The sequence below is a fragment of the Aedes albopictus genome, chromosome 2, assembly GCF_035046485.1.
Source record: "Aedes albopictus strain Foshan chromosome 2, AalbF5, whole genome shotgun sequence".
NCBI classification, from domain to species: Eukaryota; Metazoa; Arthropoda; class Insecta; order Diptera; family Culicidae; genus Aedes; species Aedes albopictus.
The window spans coordinates 150,297,747-150,315,553 of NC_085137.1; the positions used below are offsets into that span (position 1 = coordinate 150,297,747).

Genomic DNA, 17,807 nt, shown 5'->3' on the forward strand with positions numbered 1-17,807 from the left:
ACTGTTGGGGGATGCTATGGAAAGGTATCAAAATCGATTTGTTTACATTTTAGGGATAGGCCCTTTTCAAATGTAACGCGAGAGTTATGCTAGGTATGCACTTCAAACACGCTTAGATCAGTTTACTCATAAATAGGTATTTGATTTACCCATATTTGGGTTTCATGTGCGTTACTAATAATATGAGTAAAATATACCTTAAAAAAACGATAAAATGTACTCATATTATAAGTATAGCCACTGTACCCAAATATGGGTAAATGAACTTACCCATATTTGGATGAAAATTTGTAAGTTAGCAACTTTCTTCTCGCGATGATTTAGTGCCCCAGCCCCCAGCGCCGCCATCGTAACACAACCGGAAAATTTTAGAAGACGTTTTCCCACGTTTTAAAGGCATCATCTGGCCAGTCGGTGTCCTTCCAAACACCGGTTTTAATGACCGATACCATGTCCATTGGACTCCCGCACGGGTACGAGTCGAGGTGCCCACTGGTTGGTAAGTACTTCCCGGAACTGATCCCGTTCAATTTTCATTTACTTTGATTTTTTTTATTTCACCAGGTTTGGTGCACGAAAATACTGCAGAGGAGCAACAAATCATCATGTCCAGCTAGCAAGGCTGCAAAACAATGGAATTTTCAGGTAAGTTCCGTAGTGACATCATTTTTATTAACGAACATAACCTTGAATTATCTGTCTTATTTTGCAGTTCCGTCCCCACCGAGGTTTTATCAGCGTGATCAGCAACAACCGGAGGAGTGAATTACAATGTTGATCATTAGGAAAACTTCAAAGAACCCCAGCCGGATCCGATGTCAGTCCCGAGATAACAGTCGACTGTTATCCAGAAGAAAATTGATAATTTTAGAGTATTTCAAATATGTAATAGTTTTAAAAATAAATAGAAATAAACTGTAAAATGAATGCCAAATTTTGTATAAATGACGTTATGAATTTGATTACTTTTTTAAAAATATAAGAAAAGTCGAAAAGAAAAAAACACAGTGAAATTACTCATGAGTAAATCTATTTACTCATTTTTCATAAAAGGCACTTTACCCATATATGGGTAATGGGCCTTTACCCATAAAATGAGGTTGTGCACTTTTCGGCGATTATGGGTGAACTTTACCTATATTTGGGTAAACTGACCTTAGCGTGAACGGAATCGCTCAAGTAATTTTCGTTCAGTGCATTATTTTTCCGTGACCGAAATGGTCAAGAAATTTAACACAGCAAGTCCCATTTGATTTGACGTTTCGTTTCAGCTCCATACTAGGATCCGGAATAAAGCGACGCTTTCTCATTTCTTGAGCGATTCCTTGCCTGAATTTTCCACGCATCGAGATAGGCCAAGAAATTTCTTACGATCTCCGTACACTGAGAAACCGAACTACTCTTTAAAGGGTGAAAAAGTACTAGGTGAACTCATAAAAAGAGTAAAGTCATCGTACTCTTTAAAGAGTAAATCAACTGTACGTCAAAACAAGGTGTAAATTTTACCCTTTATCCTGAACTGTAGAAAACAATAAAATGGGTGAATTTTACCCTCCCTTTTCAATAAATTTCGTGTTGCATTAGCAAATTAAATTTTAAATAATTAATATTAAAACAAATTAATCACGTAGACGGTGGAAAACTGTGAAGGGTTTATTAAAATCGATTTTGTTACGTTATTATATATAGATGGAATTTAACAAATTTAGTAGCAAGAATGCATTCGTTGAGTTTCTCAGCATAAATGGATTCCTCGATGTCCTCATCTCTTAGCCTTTTCCGAGTCGAAATCCCGTCTCCTTTTGCCATCCGTACAGGGAAGATAAGGGAGTAGATGCGTTTCTTGGCTATGTCCGTATGGGAGCAACAATGAACAAACCTGAAATTTTTATGTAATTTACTTTCAATGTTATAATTGACTATCTTAACTTGAATGTACTTACCATCACACAAAGGTTTTCAAGTTCAAGAAGAGTTTTCCATTTATTAATCAATAGAAAAAAGGCTTGTCTTAAATTAAGACTAGAAAATTAAACAGATCTGAGCTTTCAGAAGAGAAGAAGAAAATTACCAAAGGAATTTTGACAACTGATTAGTATGGAAAAAAATGTCACTTTTCCTTGAGGAATAAGGGCTTGTTCACAAATGTCATAACGCTGGAGGGGGTGGGTGGGTGTACTTCATGGTGTTACAGCTCGAACATTTTTTTTTCTTCCCATATAAACAATGTTACGAAGGGGTGGGTGGGTGTTAAAAAAGGCCAATTTTGGGTTCATTCACAAATGTCATAACGCCAAAATTGGCCTTTTTTAACACCCACCCACCCCTTCGTAACATTGTTTATATGGGAAGAAAAAAAAATGTTCGAGCTGTAACACCATGAAGTACACCCACCCACCCCCTTCAGCGTTATGACATTTGTGAACAAGCCCTTTGGCGTTATGACATTTGTGAATGAACCCTAATTGAACGGAATATTTTTCCGCAAGGAAAAGTGACAGCTCCATTTGATTTACCCGGCAGGCGTTACGAGCGTTACACAATTTTCATTTCTTTTCAGCTGCGGACCGCTCAAGAAATTTTGACAACGAAATCATTTCTTGACCGTATCTTGTCCTATTCTTTTCCACAGTACTTTTGAGGTGCGTACTACACTTTATAGGGTAAAGAATTTAAATACAGAAAAGGGCAAAAAGTACCCTTTATTCAAAATTTGAAAGTACCCTTTATTTTGACAGCTCCATACATCTGCATAAAATGAGTACTTTTTTCCCTTTGAAGGGTAATGCCAGCGGCGTCATGGTCGCATTTTTTTCCGCAGTCAAGTTCGCAGATTGTGAACAATCCTCGGTACTCACTTTACGTAATTTATGTTTAGTCCCTTACTGTCAGAGCTGTCAGATCAGTGTAACACGCTAAATAAAATTTACACAAAAGGCAATTTACACGGAAAAAAATACACGGTTATGAATATTTATTGGGTACCGGACTGGTCACCGAAAATTTGATCGTTTTCTTTGGTACATCGAGGTCTTGAAATTAGTCTATGGTAATGCCGAGTTCGCAGTGTACTACCCAAGATTTTTACAAGATTTTTCCGACACGCCCTTTTCATAGAACTTTTCAGTCGACGCACGTCTCGCATCTCCTTTATTCGCGGGCGCGCTCGGTTGACAGCTTGAAAGCTGTCAACAAACCGCGAGAAACGCAGTGCCGCCAACATGCCGCGCCGAAAAACTGAAGTTTCCTCTTTCCGGCTTACGCCATTGTCAAACACAGACGTGTAGAATATAAATAAGTGAATATCTTTTTTAGTTTTTTACCTGTTTAAATGGCGTTAAATTTCGTGAATCTGCGCCAAACGGCAACGGTACGTTCCAACCAAGTGGCCCCGTGTGAAAAGCGGTTCGTGAGTGGTCCGTGAACGGTGAAAATCGGTGAATTTTTCGAGGTGTTGATCTGCGGTGATTCGTTCGTCGGTGCCAGTGGGGTCGGTCGGTTCGCGAGGGTTATGTGGTGGTGAGCGAGCGTTCGGCTCGTTCATTTGCTCGCCGACTGTCACAGGCACGTGTCGCATTTTAAGTTGGTTCCGTCGGAAATCCGCATGAAGATTCCAAGTCCAAGAAAGTGTAGATTAGTTGGAGTAATAAAGTGAAGAGAAAGGCCTGCGCTTGGTTGGAACGAAAATCTGTTGCCGTTGTGCCAGAGTGAAACTGGGAAGTGTGCACACGAATTGACCGGAGGAATTCTGGATCTTTTGCAGCAGCACCATGGCTGAGGTCGAAGCGTTCGATAATTTCGAGGAGGAACAGCCCCAGGTCTTCGAACAGGCCCCGGTTGTGCAGCCGGCCGAACTCCCGGACATCAAGCTGTTCGGTCGCTGGAGCAGCGATGATATCCACATTTCGGACATTTCCGTGTCGGATTACATCGCCGTCAAGGAGAAGCACGCCAAATATCTGCCGCACTCGGCTGGCCGTTATGCCGCCAAGCGGTTCCGCAAGGCCCAGTGCCCGATTGTGGAGCGTTTGACCAACTCGCTGATGATGAAGGGCCGCAACAACGGCAAGAAGCTGAAGGCCGTCCGCATCGTGCGCCACGCCTTCGAGATCATGCACCTGCTGACCGGGGAGAACCCGCTGCAGATCGTTGTCCAGGCCATCATCAACTCCGGACCACGTGAAGACTCGACCCGTATCGGTCGCGCCGGTACCGTCCGTCGTCAGGCCGTCGACGTGTCGCCCCTGCGTCGTGTCAACCAGGTAAGGGAGAGATGGGGTAACGGGAATTACATATTGTGTATGCTAAACACACTAACGGATGTAAATATAGGAATGTTTAGAAGCTGTCCTTCGTGTGTTCCGATTCTATGCAGGCATATTGGGTGGACTTTTCCTCGGGAAAGCATGTGGCCACCTTCAATTCCATTGGAATCGGAAAGTAACCTCCAAAATGGGCGACTGTTGTTGCTAGATTCGACAGATGGATCAAGTGTTCTAGTTGCCCATTTACATTTGAAACGATTCACATTCAACGCTCTTTTTTTTGTAATTTTGTCATTGTTAATTCAACTCTATTTCATTGTTTACTTTTTAGGCTATCTGGCTGCTGTGCACTGGAGCCCGCGAAGCTGCATTCCGTAACATTAAGACCATCGCCGAATGCTTGGCTGATGAGCTGATCAACGCTGCTAAGGTACGTGCGATTAAACTCAGTATTCAGTATTTACTCAGTTTAACGTTAGCCTATAGTTATAAACTTTTCATTAGGTCAAGGAATCATACACAGGGTGGCCACAGACTCGGGAAATGCGGGAAAAAGTCGGGAATTGACATCCATCGGGAAATATGCGGGAATAAGTCGGGAATTTTATTCATGATCGGGAATTTTTAAAATGATGTGTAACTCCTCCAGAATGTAAACTCAAACCTAGATTTAGCACTTGATTCATTTCAAATCCAGATTCTTACACAGTTTCAGAAGCTTCACACAGGAATTTCAAAATCCAAATAATGCAGATGAGCATTTGATTCTGAATTACGAGTGATTTCTTGTATGATAGTAATTAATTATACGATAACAGGTTTTTATGGTCCGGCTGCTCGAGTCAACAATTAGACCTTAAAATTAGGCAAAACATATTTCAAATCATAATAATTAGAATTAGAGTTTAGAACGACTAAAAACCCAATCTAAAAAAACGATAAAAAAGTATCGCAAAAATAATTTTGGTAGTTGAATTTTGAATGTTTTTATCAAAAATGCCATAAAATACTTCTCCAACATTTTCTTAGAATATTTTTGGTAGAAATTTTCTAAATGAAAAAGAACGTGCCCCTGGAGCAGATTTACTGACACACACACTTAATTTAGAATGCCAAATCTCGGTTTACAAATGCCGAGATTTTTTACTCAAAACCGACTGTTCTAGATTAATTTTAATTCCTACATAAATTCGATTAAAATTGGTCAAATTACTTTTTTCGAATAGATGTCCTATACTCTACGCATAAATTCCCATCGAAAATTATTCACGAGTTTTCAAATGAGTTCTTTAAAAATGGGATTCGAAATAAAGCCCAGACTATCGAATTTTTCCTGAAATATCTAAAAAGAGCCTAACAAATTTGGATAGAAATGTCAAAGTTTTTTTTTTAGGGTTTGAGAATTTCTGTACAAATTTAGCTAAAAACTGTTTATGAATAGAAAACCCTTTATGACAATCCCCAAATATTTTCAAAATTTGAGAAAAATTCCGCTATCACGCTATGTCCAAAGGAAAATATTATGAAAAGTGAATATACCCCAAATGTTTTTCGCTAGGATCGAAGATTTGGACCTCTAGTATCAGAATCTGTGCGGCTTAGAATATTTCACCTTAAGTTTTTTAAATATTGATCTAATTTTTATTTTTTCATCGAAAAAAGTCACATCGAGGTCAATTTCATCCTATAGGTATAAAAATGTATGGGAAAAAAACTCAAGATGAAATATTTGAAACCGCACATATTCTGAATCTAGAGTTCCAAAAATATGGTTCTAGCGAATAAAGTACATTCAATTTTCATAATACTTTCCTTTGGACATAGCGTGCGCGTGTGCTCTCATAGCAAAACTCATATTTTTTTCTTTTTTGAAAACGATCAATTCCCACTAAACAGGAATTTTGAGAAGTTCCAACAGAAATTTATCAGCGTCTTGCATTTTTTTTTATCTAAATGTAGCTTTAGAAGCCAGTTTCTTTAGAATTTTTTCGAGAGTTTTGACATATAACGCCAGCGAGTCCTTGTAAAAACCTTTATATATACGAAAAATTTAACTATGTATAATCTAATGGATTTCGGATAATTTTGAATCTGGTGGTTTGTATATGAACCTGTTCATATTACAGAATTTTATTTTCTTGTTTGATTTGGTTTGTTAACTCAATTATATTTTTTACCAGCAGAGTATGCAAGAAAATATCGCAAACATTTATTCAGTATTTTTGCAATAAACTTTTTCTTTGTCAGGAAATTCGCCAGAAAACAGCCCAATAATTCTGTCTATAGGAACTATAACAGAATTACGCCAAGAATGCCGTCCTTCATACTTTCAGAGTTCCTGGGATAGCGTAAAAAAACTCTTTTAAAGAATTCATCAAAGAATATTTTAGTTAGCCGACTAGATTTTTTTTCAAGCATTTCTTAAAGAGTTCACAAAAATCTTTTGGGAATTCCGACACAAATATTTTCAAGTATAGGTTTACGTTTAAAGATATCCAGAATAAGAAGCGAATTTCAATCATTTGTTACTTGAAAGTTTCTTTTGATGTTAACGTCTCCAAAATATTATAAACTGTCACAGTATTATAATGACACTGTACATATTTCAGTAAGTTTTACAGATCCACCTAAAATTTTGGATTTTTGGATGTTTTACATGCTCCACAAATATATAAAGAAAAGTCGGGAAATTTCAAGATCAATGCGGGGAAAATGCGGGAATTTCAATTTTGATTTTGTGTGGCCACCCTGCATACATTAAAGATTAATACATATTGATAGTTTCCTTGACCTCATTTAAAGTGTATACTGGCAGGTTATCGTTTTTAATAAAATTATAAATTACAAAAAAAAATGATACAAAACTACTTTAGCTTCTACCGGTGTGGATAAGGGTGGCTAAGTCAAAATGCTAGCACTAGATGACCGAACAATTCGTAGTTGCTACTCCGTGATTGATCAGAACAATCAATCGAAATTGTACAAGGAAGCAACAAACAGAACGTGGGAGTTGTTTAACCTAGAGTGACCCTTCCAGTCACTTTAGTTTAACCATTCGCAATGTGTACTTTCGAGAATTCCAAACTTTATTTCAGGGGACTTAAGGTGAAACGGGACGCCGTGTTATTTTTCCTATCTTGCCTCTCTTTCTAACAATTTGCCTCGCGATTTTGAAGATGGTAATCTCGAGTTCTATTGCACTGAAGATGATGAAAAACAATAAGCATGTGCAGTGCAAGTGAGCATACACAATGATAGGTTTTTGTTGCAAAATATGAAGTAGAATCTGAGATTGGTGGGGCTGGCTCACCGACACTTCCGGTCCGCTTTAGTGCTTTATGCATCATTGTGGCCAGGTGTTGCTCTAGTTTTTACAACTGTATTGTAAAGCATGAGCGGTGATCCTTGGCATACTTGTGTAAATTGGGGTAGGTACTCGAAATGTTGATCGATCACCGATTATTGCTGGCAGATGCAGTGGAAAGTTTGTCTTAATACGTATCAATCGTCTCTGACAAACGAGAAAAACTGACTTCACTGATTACCTGTCTCTGAGCCAAATTTGGTATAGAGTCTTCAGTCTCCGATTAATCGCTTCATGTTTGATGGAGGTTTTTAATCCAATGGGTTACATAGCCGCTATCCGAATGAAGAGAGTAATGTTCCGCGTAATATATCACAAATCGAAAGAGGTACGGTACATTACGTGGAGCGGATATACTGAATTGGGTACCAGACCAAGTCCCTGCTGGGTGGCGCTAAATAGGTGAGCCATAGACAATAGAATCGTCAATGTCGTAGGGCATAGTATGTGACTATTGTCGAAACAACACTATTTTTGGTCATTGTCCACTAAGCGCATAACTATGTTAGGGTCAAGATTAGGATGAAATCATTGGTAAAATATAATAACACTTTTTAGTTTGTGTAGTTCGATATTCGCATGGTTAATTATTTTATGAACAATAATTTTATTGACGAATCCGATTTAAAATAATTGAATAGTAATTTTTGTTAAGCCATATTATATTAAAATAATCACTATCATTATCAATGAATGCTATCCGCTCAAGATCTTCGCTACATTGAATTTTGAAGTACTGGAGGCTTCACTTATCAACAAATTAACAACAAACACACTATAGCAGTATCTAGAGAATCGTGGAGGGTGAGAAACCTGAACTAGTAGCAGTATTCATATAGATTAACAATTATACTCTACTATTTTCAATCATTGCAACATTATACTAATATGTGCGGGCCGCCCATTTGCGGAGTTGTGCGGCCAATTATTCTCTTTCCATTCCAGAAACGACCGTTTTGAAGCAAGAAGTGTCCCAATGGCCAACACAAACGGGACTTGTCCGAAACACACAAGATAAGTACAACAATTTTATAATCAGGCGCCCAACTCTTTCTACGACTTTGCTAATAGATAATGCAATATGCATACTTCAATATCAATTATTTGTTTGTTTGCGCGTTTATTTATGACACTATTGAAGCATTCGTGTCGCCGCGGAATAGTTTACAATTTATCTTATTTACATTTTTCAATTCACTTTAAAGTATCTAACACTGCTTTTACAATTGTGTATGCAAACTTGTATGCTAATTATGTTCATTATTAATAGTAGTCTGATAAAACAAGTCTAGTGATTTTTTTTTTTTTTTTACCAAGGAATAGAAAGAGTTGGTGTCATAATCAATACAATACTTGAAACTGGAAACTCCTTATTTCCCCCTATGGGTTATAGGGAGGGGCGGGACATTCGAGCCTACTCATCAGTGGAAAGGACTTGATATGCTAATCGGTTTAGCATAGGGCAGATACAAGTCTACTGGTAGACGTATCGCCCAGCGAAACAACGCAGATTGGCCACGGCCCGGGGGTGCGTTGATTATAACAGAATAACAGAAATATGAAGTAGAATCTGAGATTACCATCTTAGTAGCAACAGAGCAATGGCGGATATTTACCCGACCGTCCCGTCCGCCCTTAAGGACAAACGTCTTAACATCCCGCTTTAACAGTGCATCAACACGCACAAATCTCAATAAGCAAGTTCCGCACAACAAAGCATTTTATTATTTATTCTGTTCTTGCTCACTTGTAATAAACTTAAAAAAAGATCAGGTGCGCTGGTTTTGTTTACGAAATATTTTGTAATCCTAATGTTAACTCAAAATTTTTATCCTAATGTAAACTCGAAATGTTGTTTTTCCTTGACCTGAAAAAAGGGTACTACCTACAGGTTCACGTATGTTCAATAAAAATTACAATAGGACAGATCGGTGAAGTACTAGATTTGTAGTAATGAGCTGAATTTTAGTATGGTGAGAATGTCAATTCTCCGTTTCTGCAATGAAATGGTGCAAAAAGCATGGGTATTATGATTCCTTGCCTAATTTGATGATGTTTGAGCAAAACTTTGGGCAACAGTGTTGTTGTTTTCTCCATTTCTTGCAACATAAACAACATAGTGATACAAAGTTTTGCTCAAACAGCATCAAATTAGGCAAGGAATCATAATACCCACGCTTTTCGCACCATTTCATTGCAGAAACGGAGAATTGACCTTCTCACCATACTAAAATTCAGCTCATTACTACAATTCTAGTACTACACCGAACGTGCCCCATTACAATTTGTGCCCTCGAAATCGTGAGTAGGTGCCAAAGTCGGCCATTGTGGCGGCCATTTTGGGATTCTAAGTCTGTCCTTAATCGAATTGGTTGCTTTTGTGTTGTTTTTCACTTTTCTACTCTGTCCATGGTAGAATGATTAACACGATGATATTGAAATGTTGCTGTTGTGTTCCTTTTCCAATCCGGTTGGGGGTCCGTTATGAGTGGCCGTTCCAATTACAGGTTGTCGATTATTTGGAAAAACCATCCGGTGTTGGTCCTAGGATGTCTCTCGAAGTTTTTTTTTCTGAATTTATCCCGGTGTTTGTCCTAAGATTTTTCCGGAGTGTCTACTACAATTTCTGCAGGAGCTGGTATTACTCATGGAGTTCTTTCCGTGATTTCTTTTTCTTTCAGAGCTTTTCCTGGTTTCTCCTCGTAGTTGTTACCGGATTCTCGCCTGAGATTATAGTTTTACAGATATTTTCAAGACAAATTCAGAGCTCTTCCCGGAATCCCTGCCAAAAATTATCTGGATGCTCCTTTTGAAATTTCTTTATTAGATACTCCCAGAGTTTTTGCAGGATGTTTTCTCGAAATGTCTCCTGGGATTACGAGATATTTTGTATGACATTCCCTGAAAGTCCTGGTAATCCTGGTGAAATTTTGTAAAAAACTACTCTAAGACTTCTTGTAGAAATCTCGAATGAAACTTCGAAAGAAATCCTAAGAGAAACTGAGACATCTCGGAAAAAAATAGGGGTAGGCGGGGCATTATGGACACCCGGGGCAGAATGGACACCCTCAATATTTTGAAATATGCGAACTTTTTTGAACTTTTAATGAATGGAGAATATAGTCCATTTGTCTAAAACGTAGTTTCAGGAAATAAACATTCGAAATTAAAATTATACTTAATTTTACGCGAAAAAGTTGCGTCCTCCGTTTTTTGTGCATGGAAATTATAATTTCCACACCATCTAAAATAGGATTTAGTGATTAATTTATTGCAGGTCGATTAAAACCTGATATTTATAGAACACATGCAAGTAGTTTTGCTGTATCTACATGCTTAACATGTTTATATTTTCTTCTTTATTATATCAAAAATCAAGTTTGAAAATATCTTCTGCTGCCGGGGCAAAATGGACACTCACCTTTTTGAAAGAAGCGACAAGGGAAAAATATAACCTAAATCACAAACCAACCAAATTATTCGATTTCAGTATATTTTCGGTTAAATGTTCACTATAGTAGACATAGGGTGAAACAAATTGGTCAAAAAACGACAGAAGTGAAAAATAGTTGTTCTAGGCACAGCTGTATATGCCGACAAAAACGAAGCTTTATCCAAAACAGCCTGAATTTAAATAAACTGAACAAAAATTAACTACTTCTGCGTATTATTCATCCATAATAGTTGTTTTGTAATGAAATGACTTTATAGGTGTAAATAATGTACGAAATTCGTAAAAGTCTCATGGTACCCATATTGCCCCATGGGGGTGTCCATTCTGTCCCGTATGCTTGAAGACGGTCATGAAAAACTAACATTTTTCAAAACATTTTTTGAAGTGGATAAATCATTTTTTTTCGTGAACATTCTTATGCAATAGATGCTAAATAGACTTTAAAAGGATACATGGTTCAAAAAACTAAACTTTTTTGACATCTTGCCAGGTAAAGTTGGCAAAAACCTTAGGGTGTCCATATTGCCCCGCCTACCCCTATTTTGAGAATAATCCCAGGAGAAAATATTGAAGAAATTAAACGAGGAACTCTGAAAACCTCTAAAAAAAGTCCCGAAGGAAGCTTCGGGCGAAATCTTGCGCGAGGAAATCCAAGAAAAATATCGGAAAACTATCTCGAAACCACTAGGAATTCATGGAATTTCTGGAAAAAATTGGAAGGATCTCCGGGAAGAATCCAGCGAGAAACTGGAGGAAACCTGGGGTACATACTCTCGCAGAGAACCCGTGTAAAACTCCTGTTGAAATCTTAGGAGGAACTGTGGTAGAAATCCCAGGAACAACTAGTTATAGACACAAATACGTAGAGTCTTCGGATGTCATTGTAAATAGGTAGGTGGAAATGTGAAAGCAAATAGATGAAAGTATAACCTGTCCTAGAACGTCCTGAAAAACTTTGTCGAAGACCGCAATCCGAGACGTTTGAAAAAAGTTATTACCTACGGATCGTCAGAAGCTGCTTAACATTTGAAATGTAAGGGAATAACATCAATAATATATGTAATCTTAAGTTTTGGTAGATATAGTTGCTCAGAAGGTCGTAGCTTCGTGAACGCAAGCGGTTTATGACCTGTTGAACAATTTTGCCGAGGACTCGTACCTCCTCTTTTATCAAGATCGTTAGATAGAGCTAATTTTAAATGCTCATGCTTGCCTGCTCTCTACGGTCACCTTGGGGTAGAATTGCTAACCAAACTGCTTGCATTCATGAATGAAAAGGCCTTATGAACAACTTTGCCGAAGACGGAAATTTCCTATCTCATTGAAGTCACGAAATAAAGTTGGTAGAAATGCAAACCAAACTGTGACAAAAACGGAAAAAAATAATCACAGACAAAAAGACGTATCACTTGGAACAAAATGCATTTAAAAGCATCGTAGAGGAGCAAAAACGATGCGAGCGCCGTGAGTGAGCGATTTGCGAACTACAAAACATTTGAATTATTTGTTAAGAAGGAAAACGATGAAAAGTGAGTAGAGTAAGACGTCTGTTTGTCTGTAATTTAATCTTTGACAAAATATTTTGCAATATTTCAAAATTAACTGAAAGTTTGATTAGCAAACACATTCCTGAAGTACAATTATGCAGTTTACCTACTATTGGCGATCAAAAGTAGAGATTATGTCGTGAAAATTTGAAAGTTTGAAAGGGAAATACCAGTTTATCGATAAAATGAATTTTTCTACCCCGATCCCACATTAAATTTTATCTGGAACGACTCAATCACTAAAGTACGAAATGGGATTTCACTAAACTTAAGAATTTCACTGAACTTCAGGATGCCAATAAAATGCAATTGCTCAATCTGTCCATTTTTGATGAACGTAAGAATGGCACATGTGACAGTTACATAGAGTTCCATTATCCGGAAGGATGCTTTCAATAATGACGCACTTCCTGGAAGATCAATCTCCACAACGCGATTCCGATATCCAAGTATAAAGATGTTTTTTTTTTGTTCCGCAAGGCATTCCATTAGTATCTTTTAAGATCCCTCAGGTATTCCTTCACGGATTCCCAAAAAAGATGTTTCTCCTGGGATACTTATAGAAACTCTCAAGGAATTTATCTATAAAATCACTTGGAACATCTGCAAAACTCCTTTTAGATAGTCGTTTCATTTCACTTGGCTATCTCTTGGAATTCTGCGAGAATTTTTCTTTCGACTTTTCGAACCCTCTAAGCAGAATACCCTCTTCGAATGAGTGTAATCAGTTTCGTACCTTTTAATTCCGCCCTATATTGCTTATCCTTTGAAAGATACGTGTATTTCGACTACCATTTGTAATCTTCCTCAGTGTGCGTTATCAGTCGGAACTGATTACACCACGTATGTGGCAACCCAATGGCAACCCTAATCCCACCTAATGCATCTGACAGGAGCCAACGTCTATCGTGTATCCACAATGGAATGCTTTGTGGATGCACACATGTTTACATACAAGATGTTGGATTCTTAAAAATGGCGGTTTCGCACCCTGGTGGATTGCACTCATTCGAAGAGAATTTTTCGCAAAATGAGCATAACTAACCCGTGGGTTATATTCAGGAGCTCCTCCTTGGATTGATCCAGATATCACTGTTTAAATTCCTTCTGGATTTTCTCCGGGGATTCCTTTAGGAACTCCTCCAGAAATCGGAATTCACCAGAAAAATCATACTGGTAGGTATTTAACTAGACCTTCTCATGAAATTGGCTTCTTAAACGGTGTTGAGATAATTGCATATTCTGAATCTGCATTTCAAACTGAGCCGAAATCCAAATTTTCATGATTTTCGGTGCTCGGGAAGCTATTTAAAAATCAATTTGAAGTTTGTACGGGAGCGATTTGTCGAATCACCCCTCATCGCATTTTGTACTGGGCGCAGCTGTCAAGCAGTTGCCCAGCTGTCAAAAGGTGATTTCAAAAAATCTCTGAAATTGATTTTAGGTATCAAAATAAAGTTCTAAAAATCTGAAAAAAATCATGGTGGCTTAGAAAAAGGTGCTCTTTCATATAAAATCGAAAAATCATTACATTTTACAAAATTAAAAAAACCCAATTCATCCAAAAGTTGCTTTTGAGATTCGTCCAGTTATTCCTTCCGAAATTCCTTCAGGAGTTTCACCGATTCTTCTTAATTTCCTCTTCCAAAATTATTTTTTTTTTCTAGAAAATTATATTCTTCCTAGAGTTTGCTGACGGGTTCCCCCAGGCCAGAGTTTCTAGGATACCTTCAAAAGTTTTTCTGGGATTTCATCAGGAGTGTCTTCTGGGACTCTTCAAAGAGTTTCTTCTGGTATTTCCAGGTTATCCTTCTGGGACACATTAAAATTTTCTTTGGGAGTTCTTTGATTGATTCGTGCTGGAACTCTTTTTAGATTTTGAATACTTGCAAGATTTTATGTTTATTCGTCTTGGAAATTTCTGCACGATTTCTCCTGCGTTTCCATTATGAGTTCTTTCTGGAAATCTTCCAGAAGTTTACTCGTACTCGTAATCCTCAAGTGCTTCCAGCAGAAGGTCTTTCTACAGATCATCCAGAAGCCCTTTCCCTTTGTTCCTCAAAGAAATCCTCCAGATATTCCTTCTAAAAATCTCCAGAAGTTTTTTGACGGAAACCTTTAGAAGTTCTTTCAAGAAATCCTCCACGAGTTCCATGTGGGGAACTTTCAGAATTGACGGGGTTCCTTTGGGTATTTCTTATGAAAATCCTTAATTCCTTCTAGGAATTCTTGAGGAGTTTCTGGACGAATCCCTAGATCGAATTCCTGGATCCTGGATCCCAGACTAAACTTATAACTAACTCCTATCAGACAAAACAATTCCCAGAAGAAACTTTTAATGCATTTTTCGGTAAAATTCTCAGAAGTAGTTACTGAATCAATCTAAGAATGCATTTTTGGAGTAATTGAGAGATGAAATTTCTGTATAGAAATCCTGGATAAAAATTCTGTAAGGATCTCCAGAAGGAGTTCCTTCTCCATTTTATAATTGATCCTACTCACGTTATTGAACGTTTAAGCTATAATTTTTTCTCTTCCAAACCACCTCTTCCATTGCAGGGATCCTCCAACTCGTACGCCATCAAGAAGAAGGACGAACTGGAACGTGTGGCCAAGTCCAACCGATAAGGTGTTGTCGTGGTGGTTGGGGGCACGTGGGGCGTGCCCTCTCCTCGTCGAGGTGGGGTGTGGTGGCTGGTACTGCATACCAATGTAACTAAGGAAACATTAGGCACTCGGTTGCAAAACCAAGAACGTGAATAAAAACTTGAAAAAAATGAAAAGATAAAAATTGAATTTGAGATCGGTGTTGTTATTTCCGTGGTGTGGGTGTGGAGTTTTCTGTTGGTCGATGCAGTTTTGGATAGGTTGATTAATGATTTGTTTTTGAGCTTATTTATCTCCGTTTAGGTTCTGACTGACGTTTGGACGCTTTTCACCACTTGTGAAGGTAAGTTATCAAATATTTTAACATTTGAATGGGAGGGTATACTGACCACTATACTATCGAGGAAATTACAATATACTGGGAGGGTCGTCACTGAACTGTTTTTTTTAGAATGATATTGTGGGTTTACCGGCTACTTGTATTCTACCGGTTACTTGAGTAGCCGTTACAAAGTAGCCGTTTTCATATAAAAATCAACTTGATTGTCAAAAAATGAATGTCGCTGAATAGCTAGTGGCAACGAGGAATAGCAGCGCGTACAATAAAAATGTTTAAAAACAATTTTAAGTTACTCTTTTTATAAAACGGCTACTTTGGAGGCCATACTGAAGCGACCGGTAGAATACAAGTAGCCGGTAAATCCACAATACATCTGAAATCATCAAATTTTCGTTTTTTTACGATGAAACAAACCATTATAGTATTCCACAGTTCATTGGCGATCTTAGTTTAGTCTGAATGATGAACACGGAGAATTGGTTCAGATGGGACATGCAGAGAAGTAGTTTGCCAATGGGACACGTTCGTTCGGCGTAATGAGGTAAATCTTCATACGGTGAGAAGGTAAATTCTCCGTTTCTACAATGACATGGTGCAAAAATCGTGGATATTATGATTCCTTGTCCAATTTTGCGCTGTTTGAGCAAAACTTTTTGTAACTGTGTTGTTTAAGATGCGGCAAGTTACCCAAAGTTCAAATTAGGCAAGGAATTTAGGGGGCATCCATTTAGTACGTCACGCAAAATTTGGGAATTTTCGACCCCCCCCCCTCCCCCCTTCGTACGGGTTTTTCGTATACTTAATACATTGCTTGTCACACTTTCCGAAACCCCCCCTCCCCCCTATGACCGTGACGTACTTTATGGATGCCCCCTTAAAATACACACGCTTTTATGTATCATTTCATTGAAGAAACAGAGAATTTACCTTCTCCACCATACGAAAACTCAGCTCATTACTAGAAATTTTTTGCTTCACCAAGTCCTATTTACAAAGCCATTTTTACGGTTCTCGTTGTAATTTCGACCAGAGTCAAACAATGTCCCTTTTAGATCAACTCCTCCGTGGTACTACATCGCTTCAGACGTCACATTCGTCCAGATACTTGTAAATGTTGACCTGCACCTTCTCCGGTCAATGTTCGTTTCTGCTGGACCAGATCAATGAAGATAATCTGCAAAGAAGTACGACCCCATTCGAACTTCTTTCTCGCAAACTCTGCAACAGATCATCATCATCATCAACAAGCATTACGTTCGTGGGAAGGATATAAATTTAATTATTTTTCCTGTGCTCTATTTCGATTTCTAGAATCGCGAGGCATTTTGATCGAAGGAAATTCCTAAATGAAAAGGTGAGTTTCGCTTGTGTCGTATTCATTAGCGGTAGATTGTTGCTTGTTGACACATCGGTCCAAACGACTTCAAAAGCTTTTTCCACTTTCAATTCGATTAAGCATTGCGACTTTGGACCAGATCAATGTTCTCAGGTATCTTGGAGTCTCGAGCTTATTTGTGACTCTACATCGCACGGTGTAACGACATTTTATCGAAAACAATCTACCACCAGAAATGCATTCAGAAAGTGAATAAAACGGATTATAATTCTAGTTTTTCATTCATTTCTCAGGATTATACGATTACCGTTGGACAGTACTATTCACCACGTGAAACAGCTCATGGTAAGTTTCTCATTCATGTTTACCACCACAAAAACAACTCGCTACTGTCTTTGCTGAAATTTCCCACTCGCTGCTCCAAGAGCGGGAAACCAATAGAAGACACAGAGCATACTAGTTTCCAGTGGGAATTGCTCACACAAAGTTAGTTTCGGTTGCATCTTTGTTTTCTCGCTTTAAGCACATAAAATGCTTACTTTATTGCGATACTGCGAAATTATACACACAATAGGAAAACTAAATGCTATTTTTTCTTTACTTCTAGACGAAGGTGCTTTGAATCTGACGAATATTGCGAACTCTACCCTGCACACTGCTTTTCACGGTGAGTTGAATGATCATGTTTGAACAACAATTAGTCCTTCATGACACAGTAATAGCTTCTGTTTGTAGTTATATTCTGACGCTGAAAGGACAATAGTAAATTCGGGTGTTTCTTCTAAATGATCCAGTTTATGATCTGTGCGCAAATTGGATCACTTAAAAGAATCAACTACAGTTACCTTCTAAAATTCACATGTTTTTCTCCTGAGAAAATTGTAACTTATCCCA

At 38.1% G+C, this 17,807-nt stretch overlaps 1 protein-coding gene across 2 annotated transcripts; it reads left to right on the forward strand.

Moving 5' to 3' along the window:
• The first annotated feature begins 3,160 nt into the window (after positions 1 to 3,160).
• Positions 3,161 to 15,426, forward strand: LOC109420976 (small ribosomal subunit protein uS7). 2 transcript variants are annotated; one of them, XM_029859054.2, is made up of 4 exons: positions 3,161 to 3,298; positions 3,764 to 4,262; positions 4,597 to 4,695; positions 15,190 to 15,426. In XM_029859054.2, exons 2-4 carry the CDS (start codon positions 3,771 to 3,773, stop codon positions 15,256 to 15,258), a joined length of 660 nt encoding a protein of 219 aa, XP_029714914.1. In that variant the 5' UTR covers positions 3,161 to 3,298; positions 3,764 to 3,770; the 3' UTR covers positions 15,259 to 15,426. The 2 variants fall into 2 exon arrangements, with proteins under 2 accessions (XP_029714914.1, XP_029714915.1); XM_029859055.2 differs by having other exon boundaries at positions 3,173 to 3,298; positions 3,767 to 4,262.
• The last annotated feature ends 2,381 nt before the right edge of the window (positions 15,427 to 17,807 follow it).

What these genes read in the sequence shown, in the direction of transcription:
- LOC109420976 (XM_029859054.2), top strand. Translation starts at nt 3,771, where the DNA reads ATGGCTGAGGTCGAAGCGTTCGATAATTTCGAGGAGGAACAGCCCCAG. An exon ending in CCCTGCGTCGTGTCAACCAG is followed by an intron (nt 4,263 to 4,596) that starts GTAAGGGAGAGA and finishes TTTACTTTTTAG; the next exon opens with GCTATCTGGCTGCTGTGCAC. An exon ending in AGCTGATCAACGCTGCTAAG is followed by an intron (nt 4,696 to 15,189) that starts GTACGTGCGATT and finishes CTTCCATTGCAG; the next exon opens with GGATCCTCCAACTCGTACGC.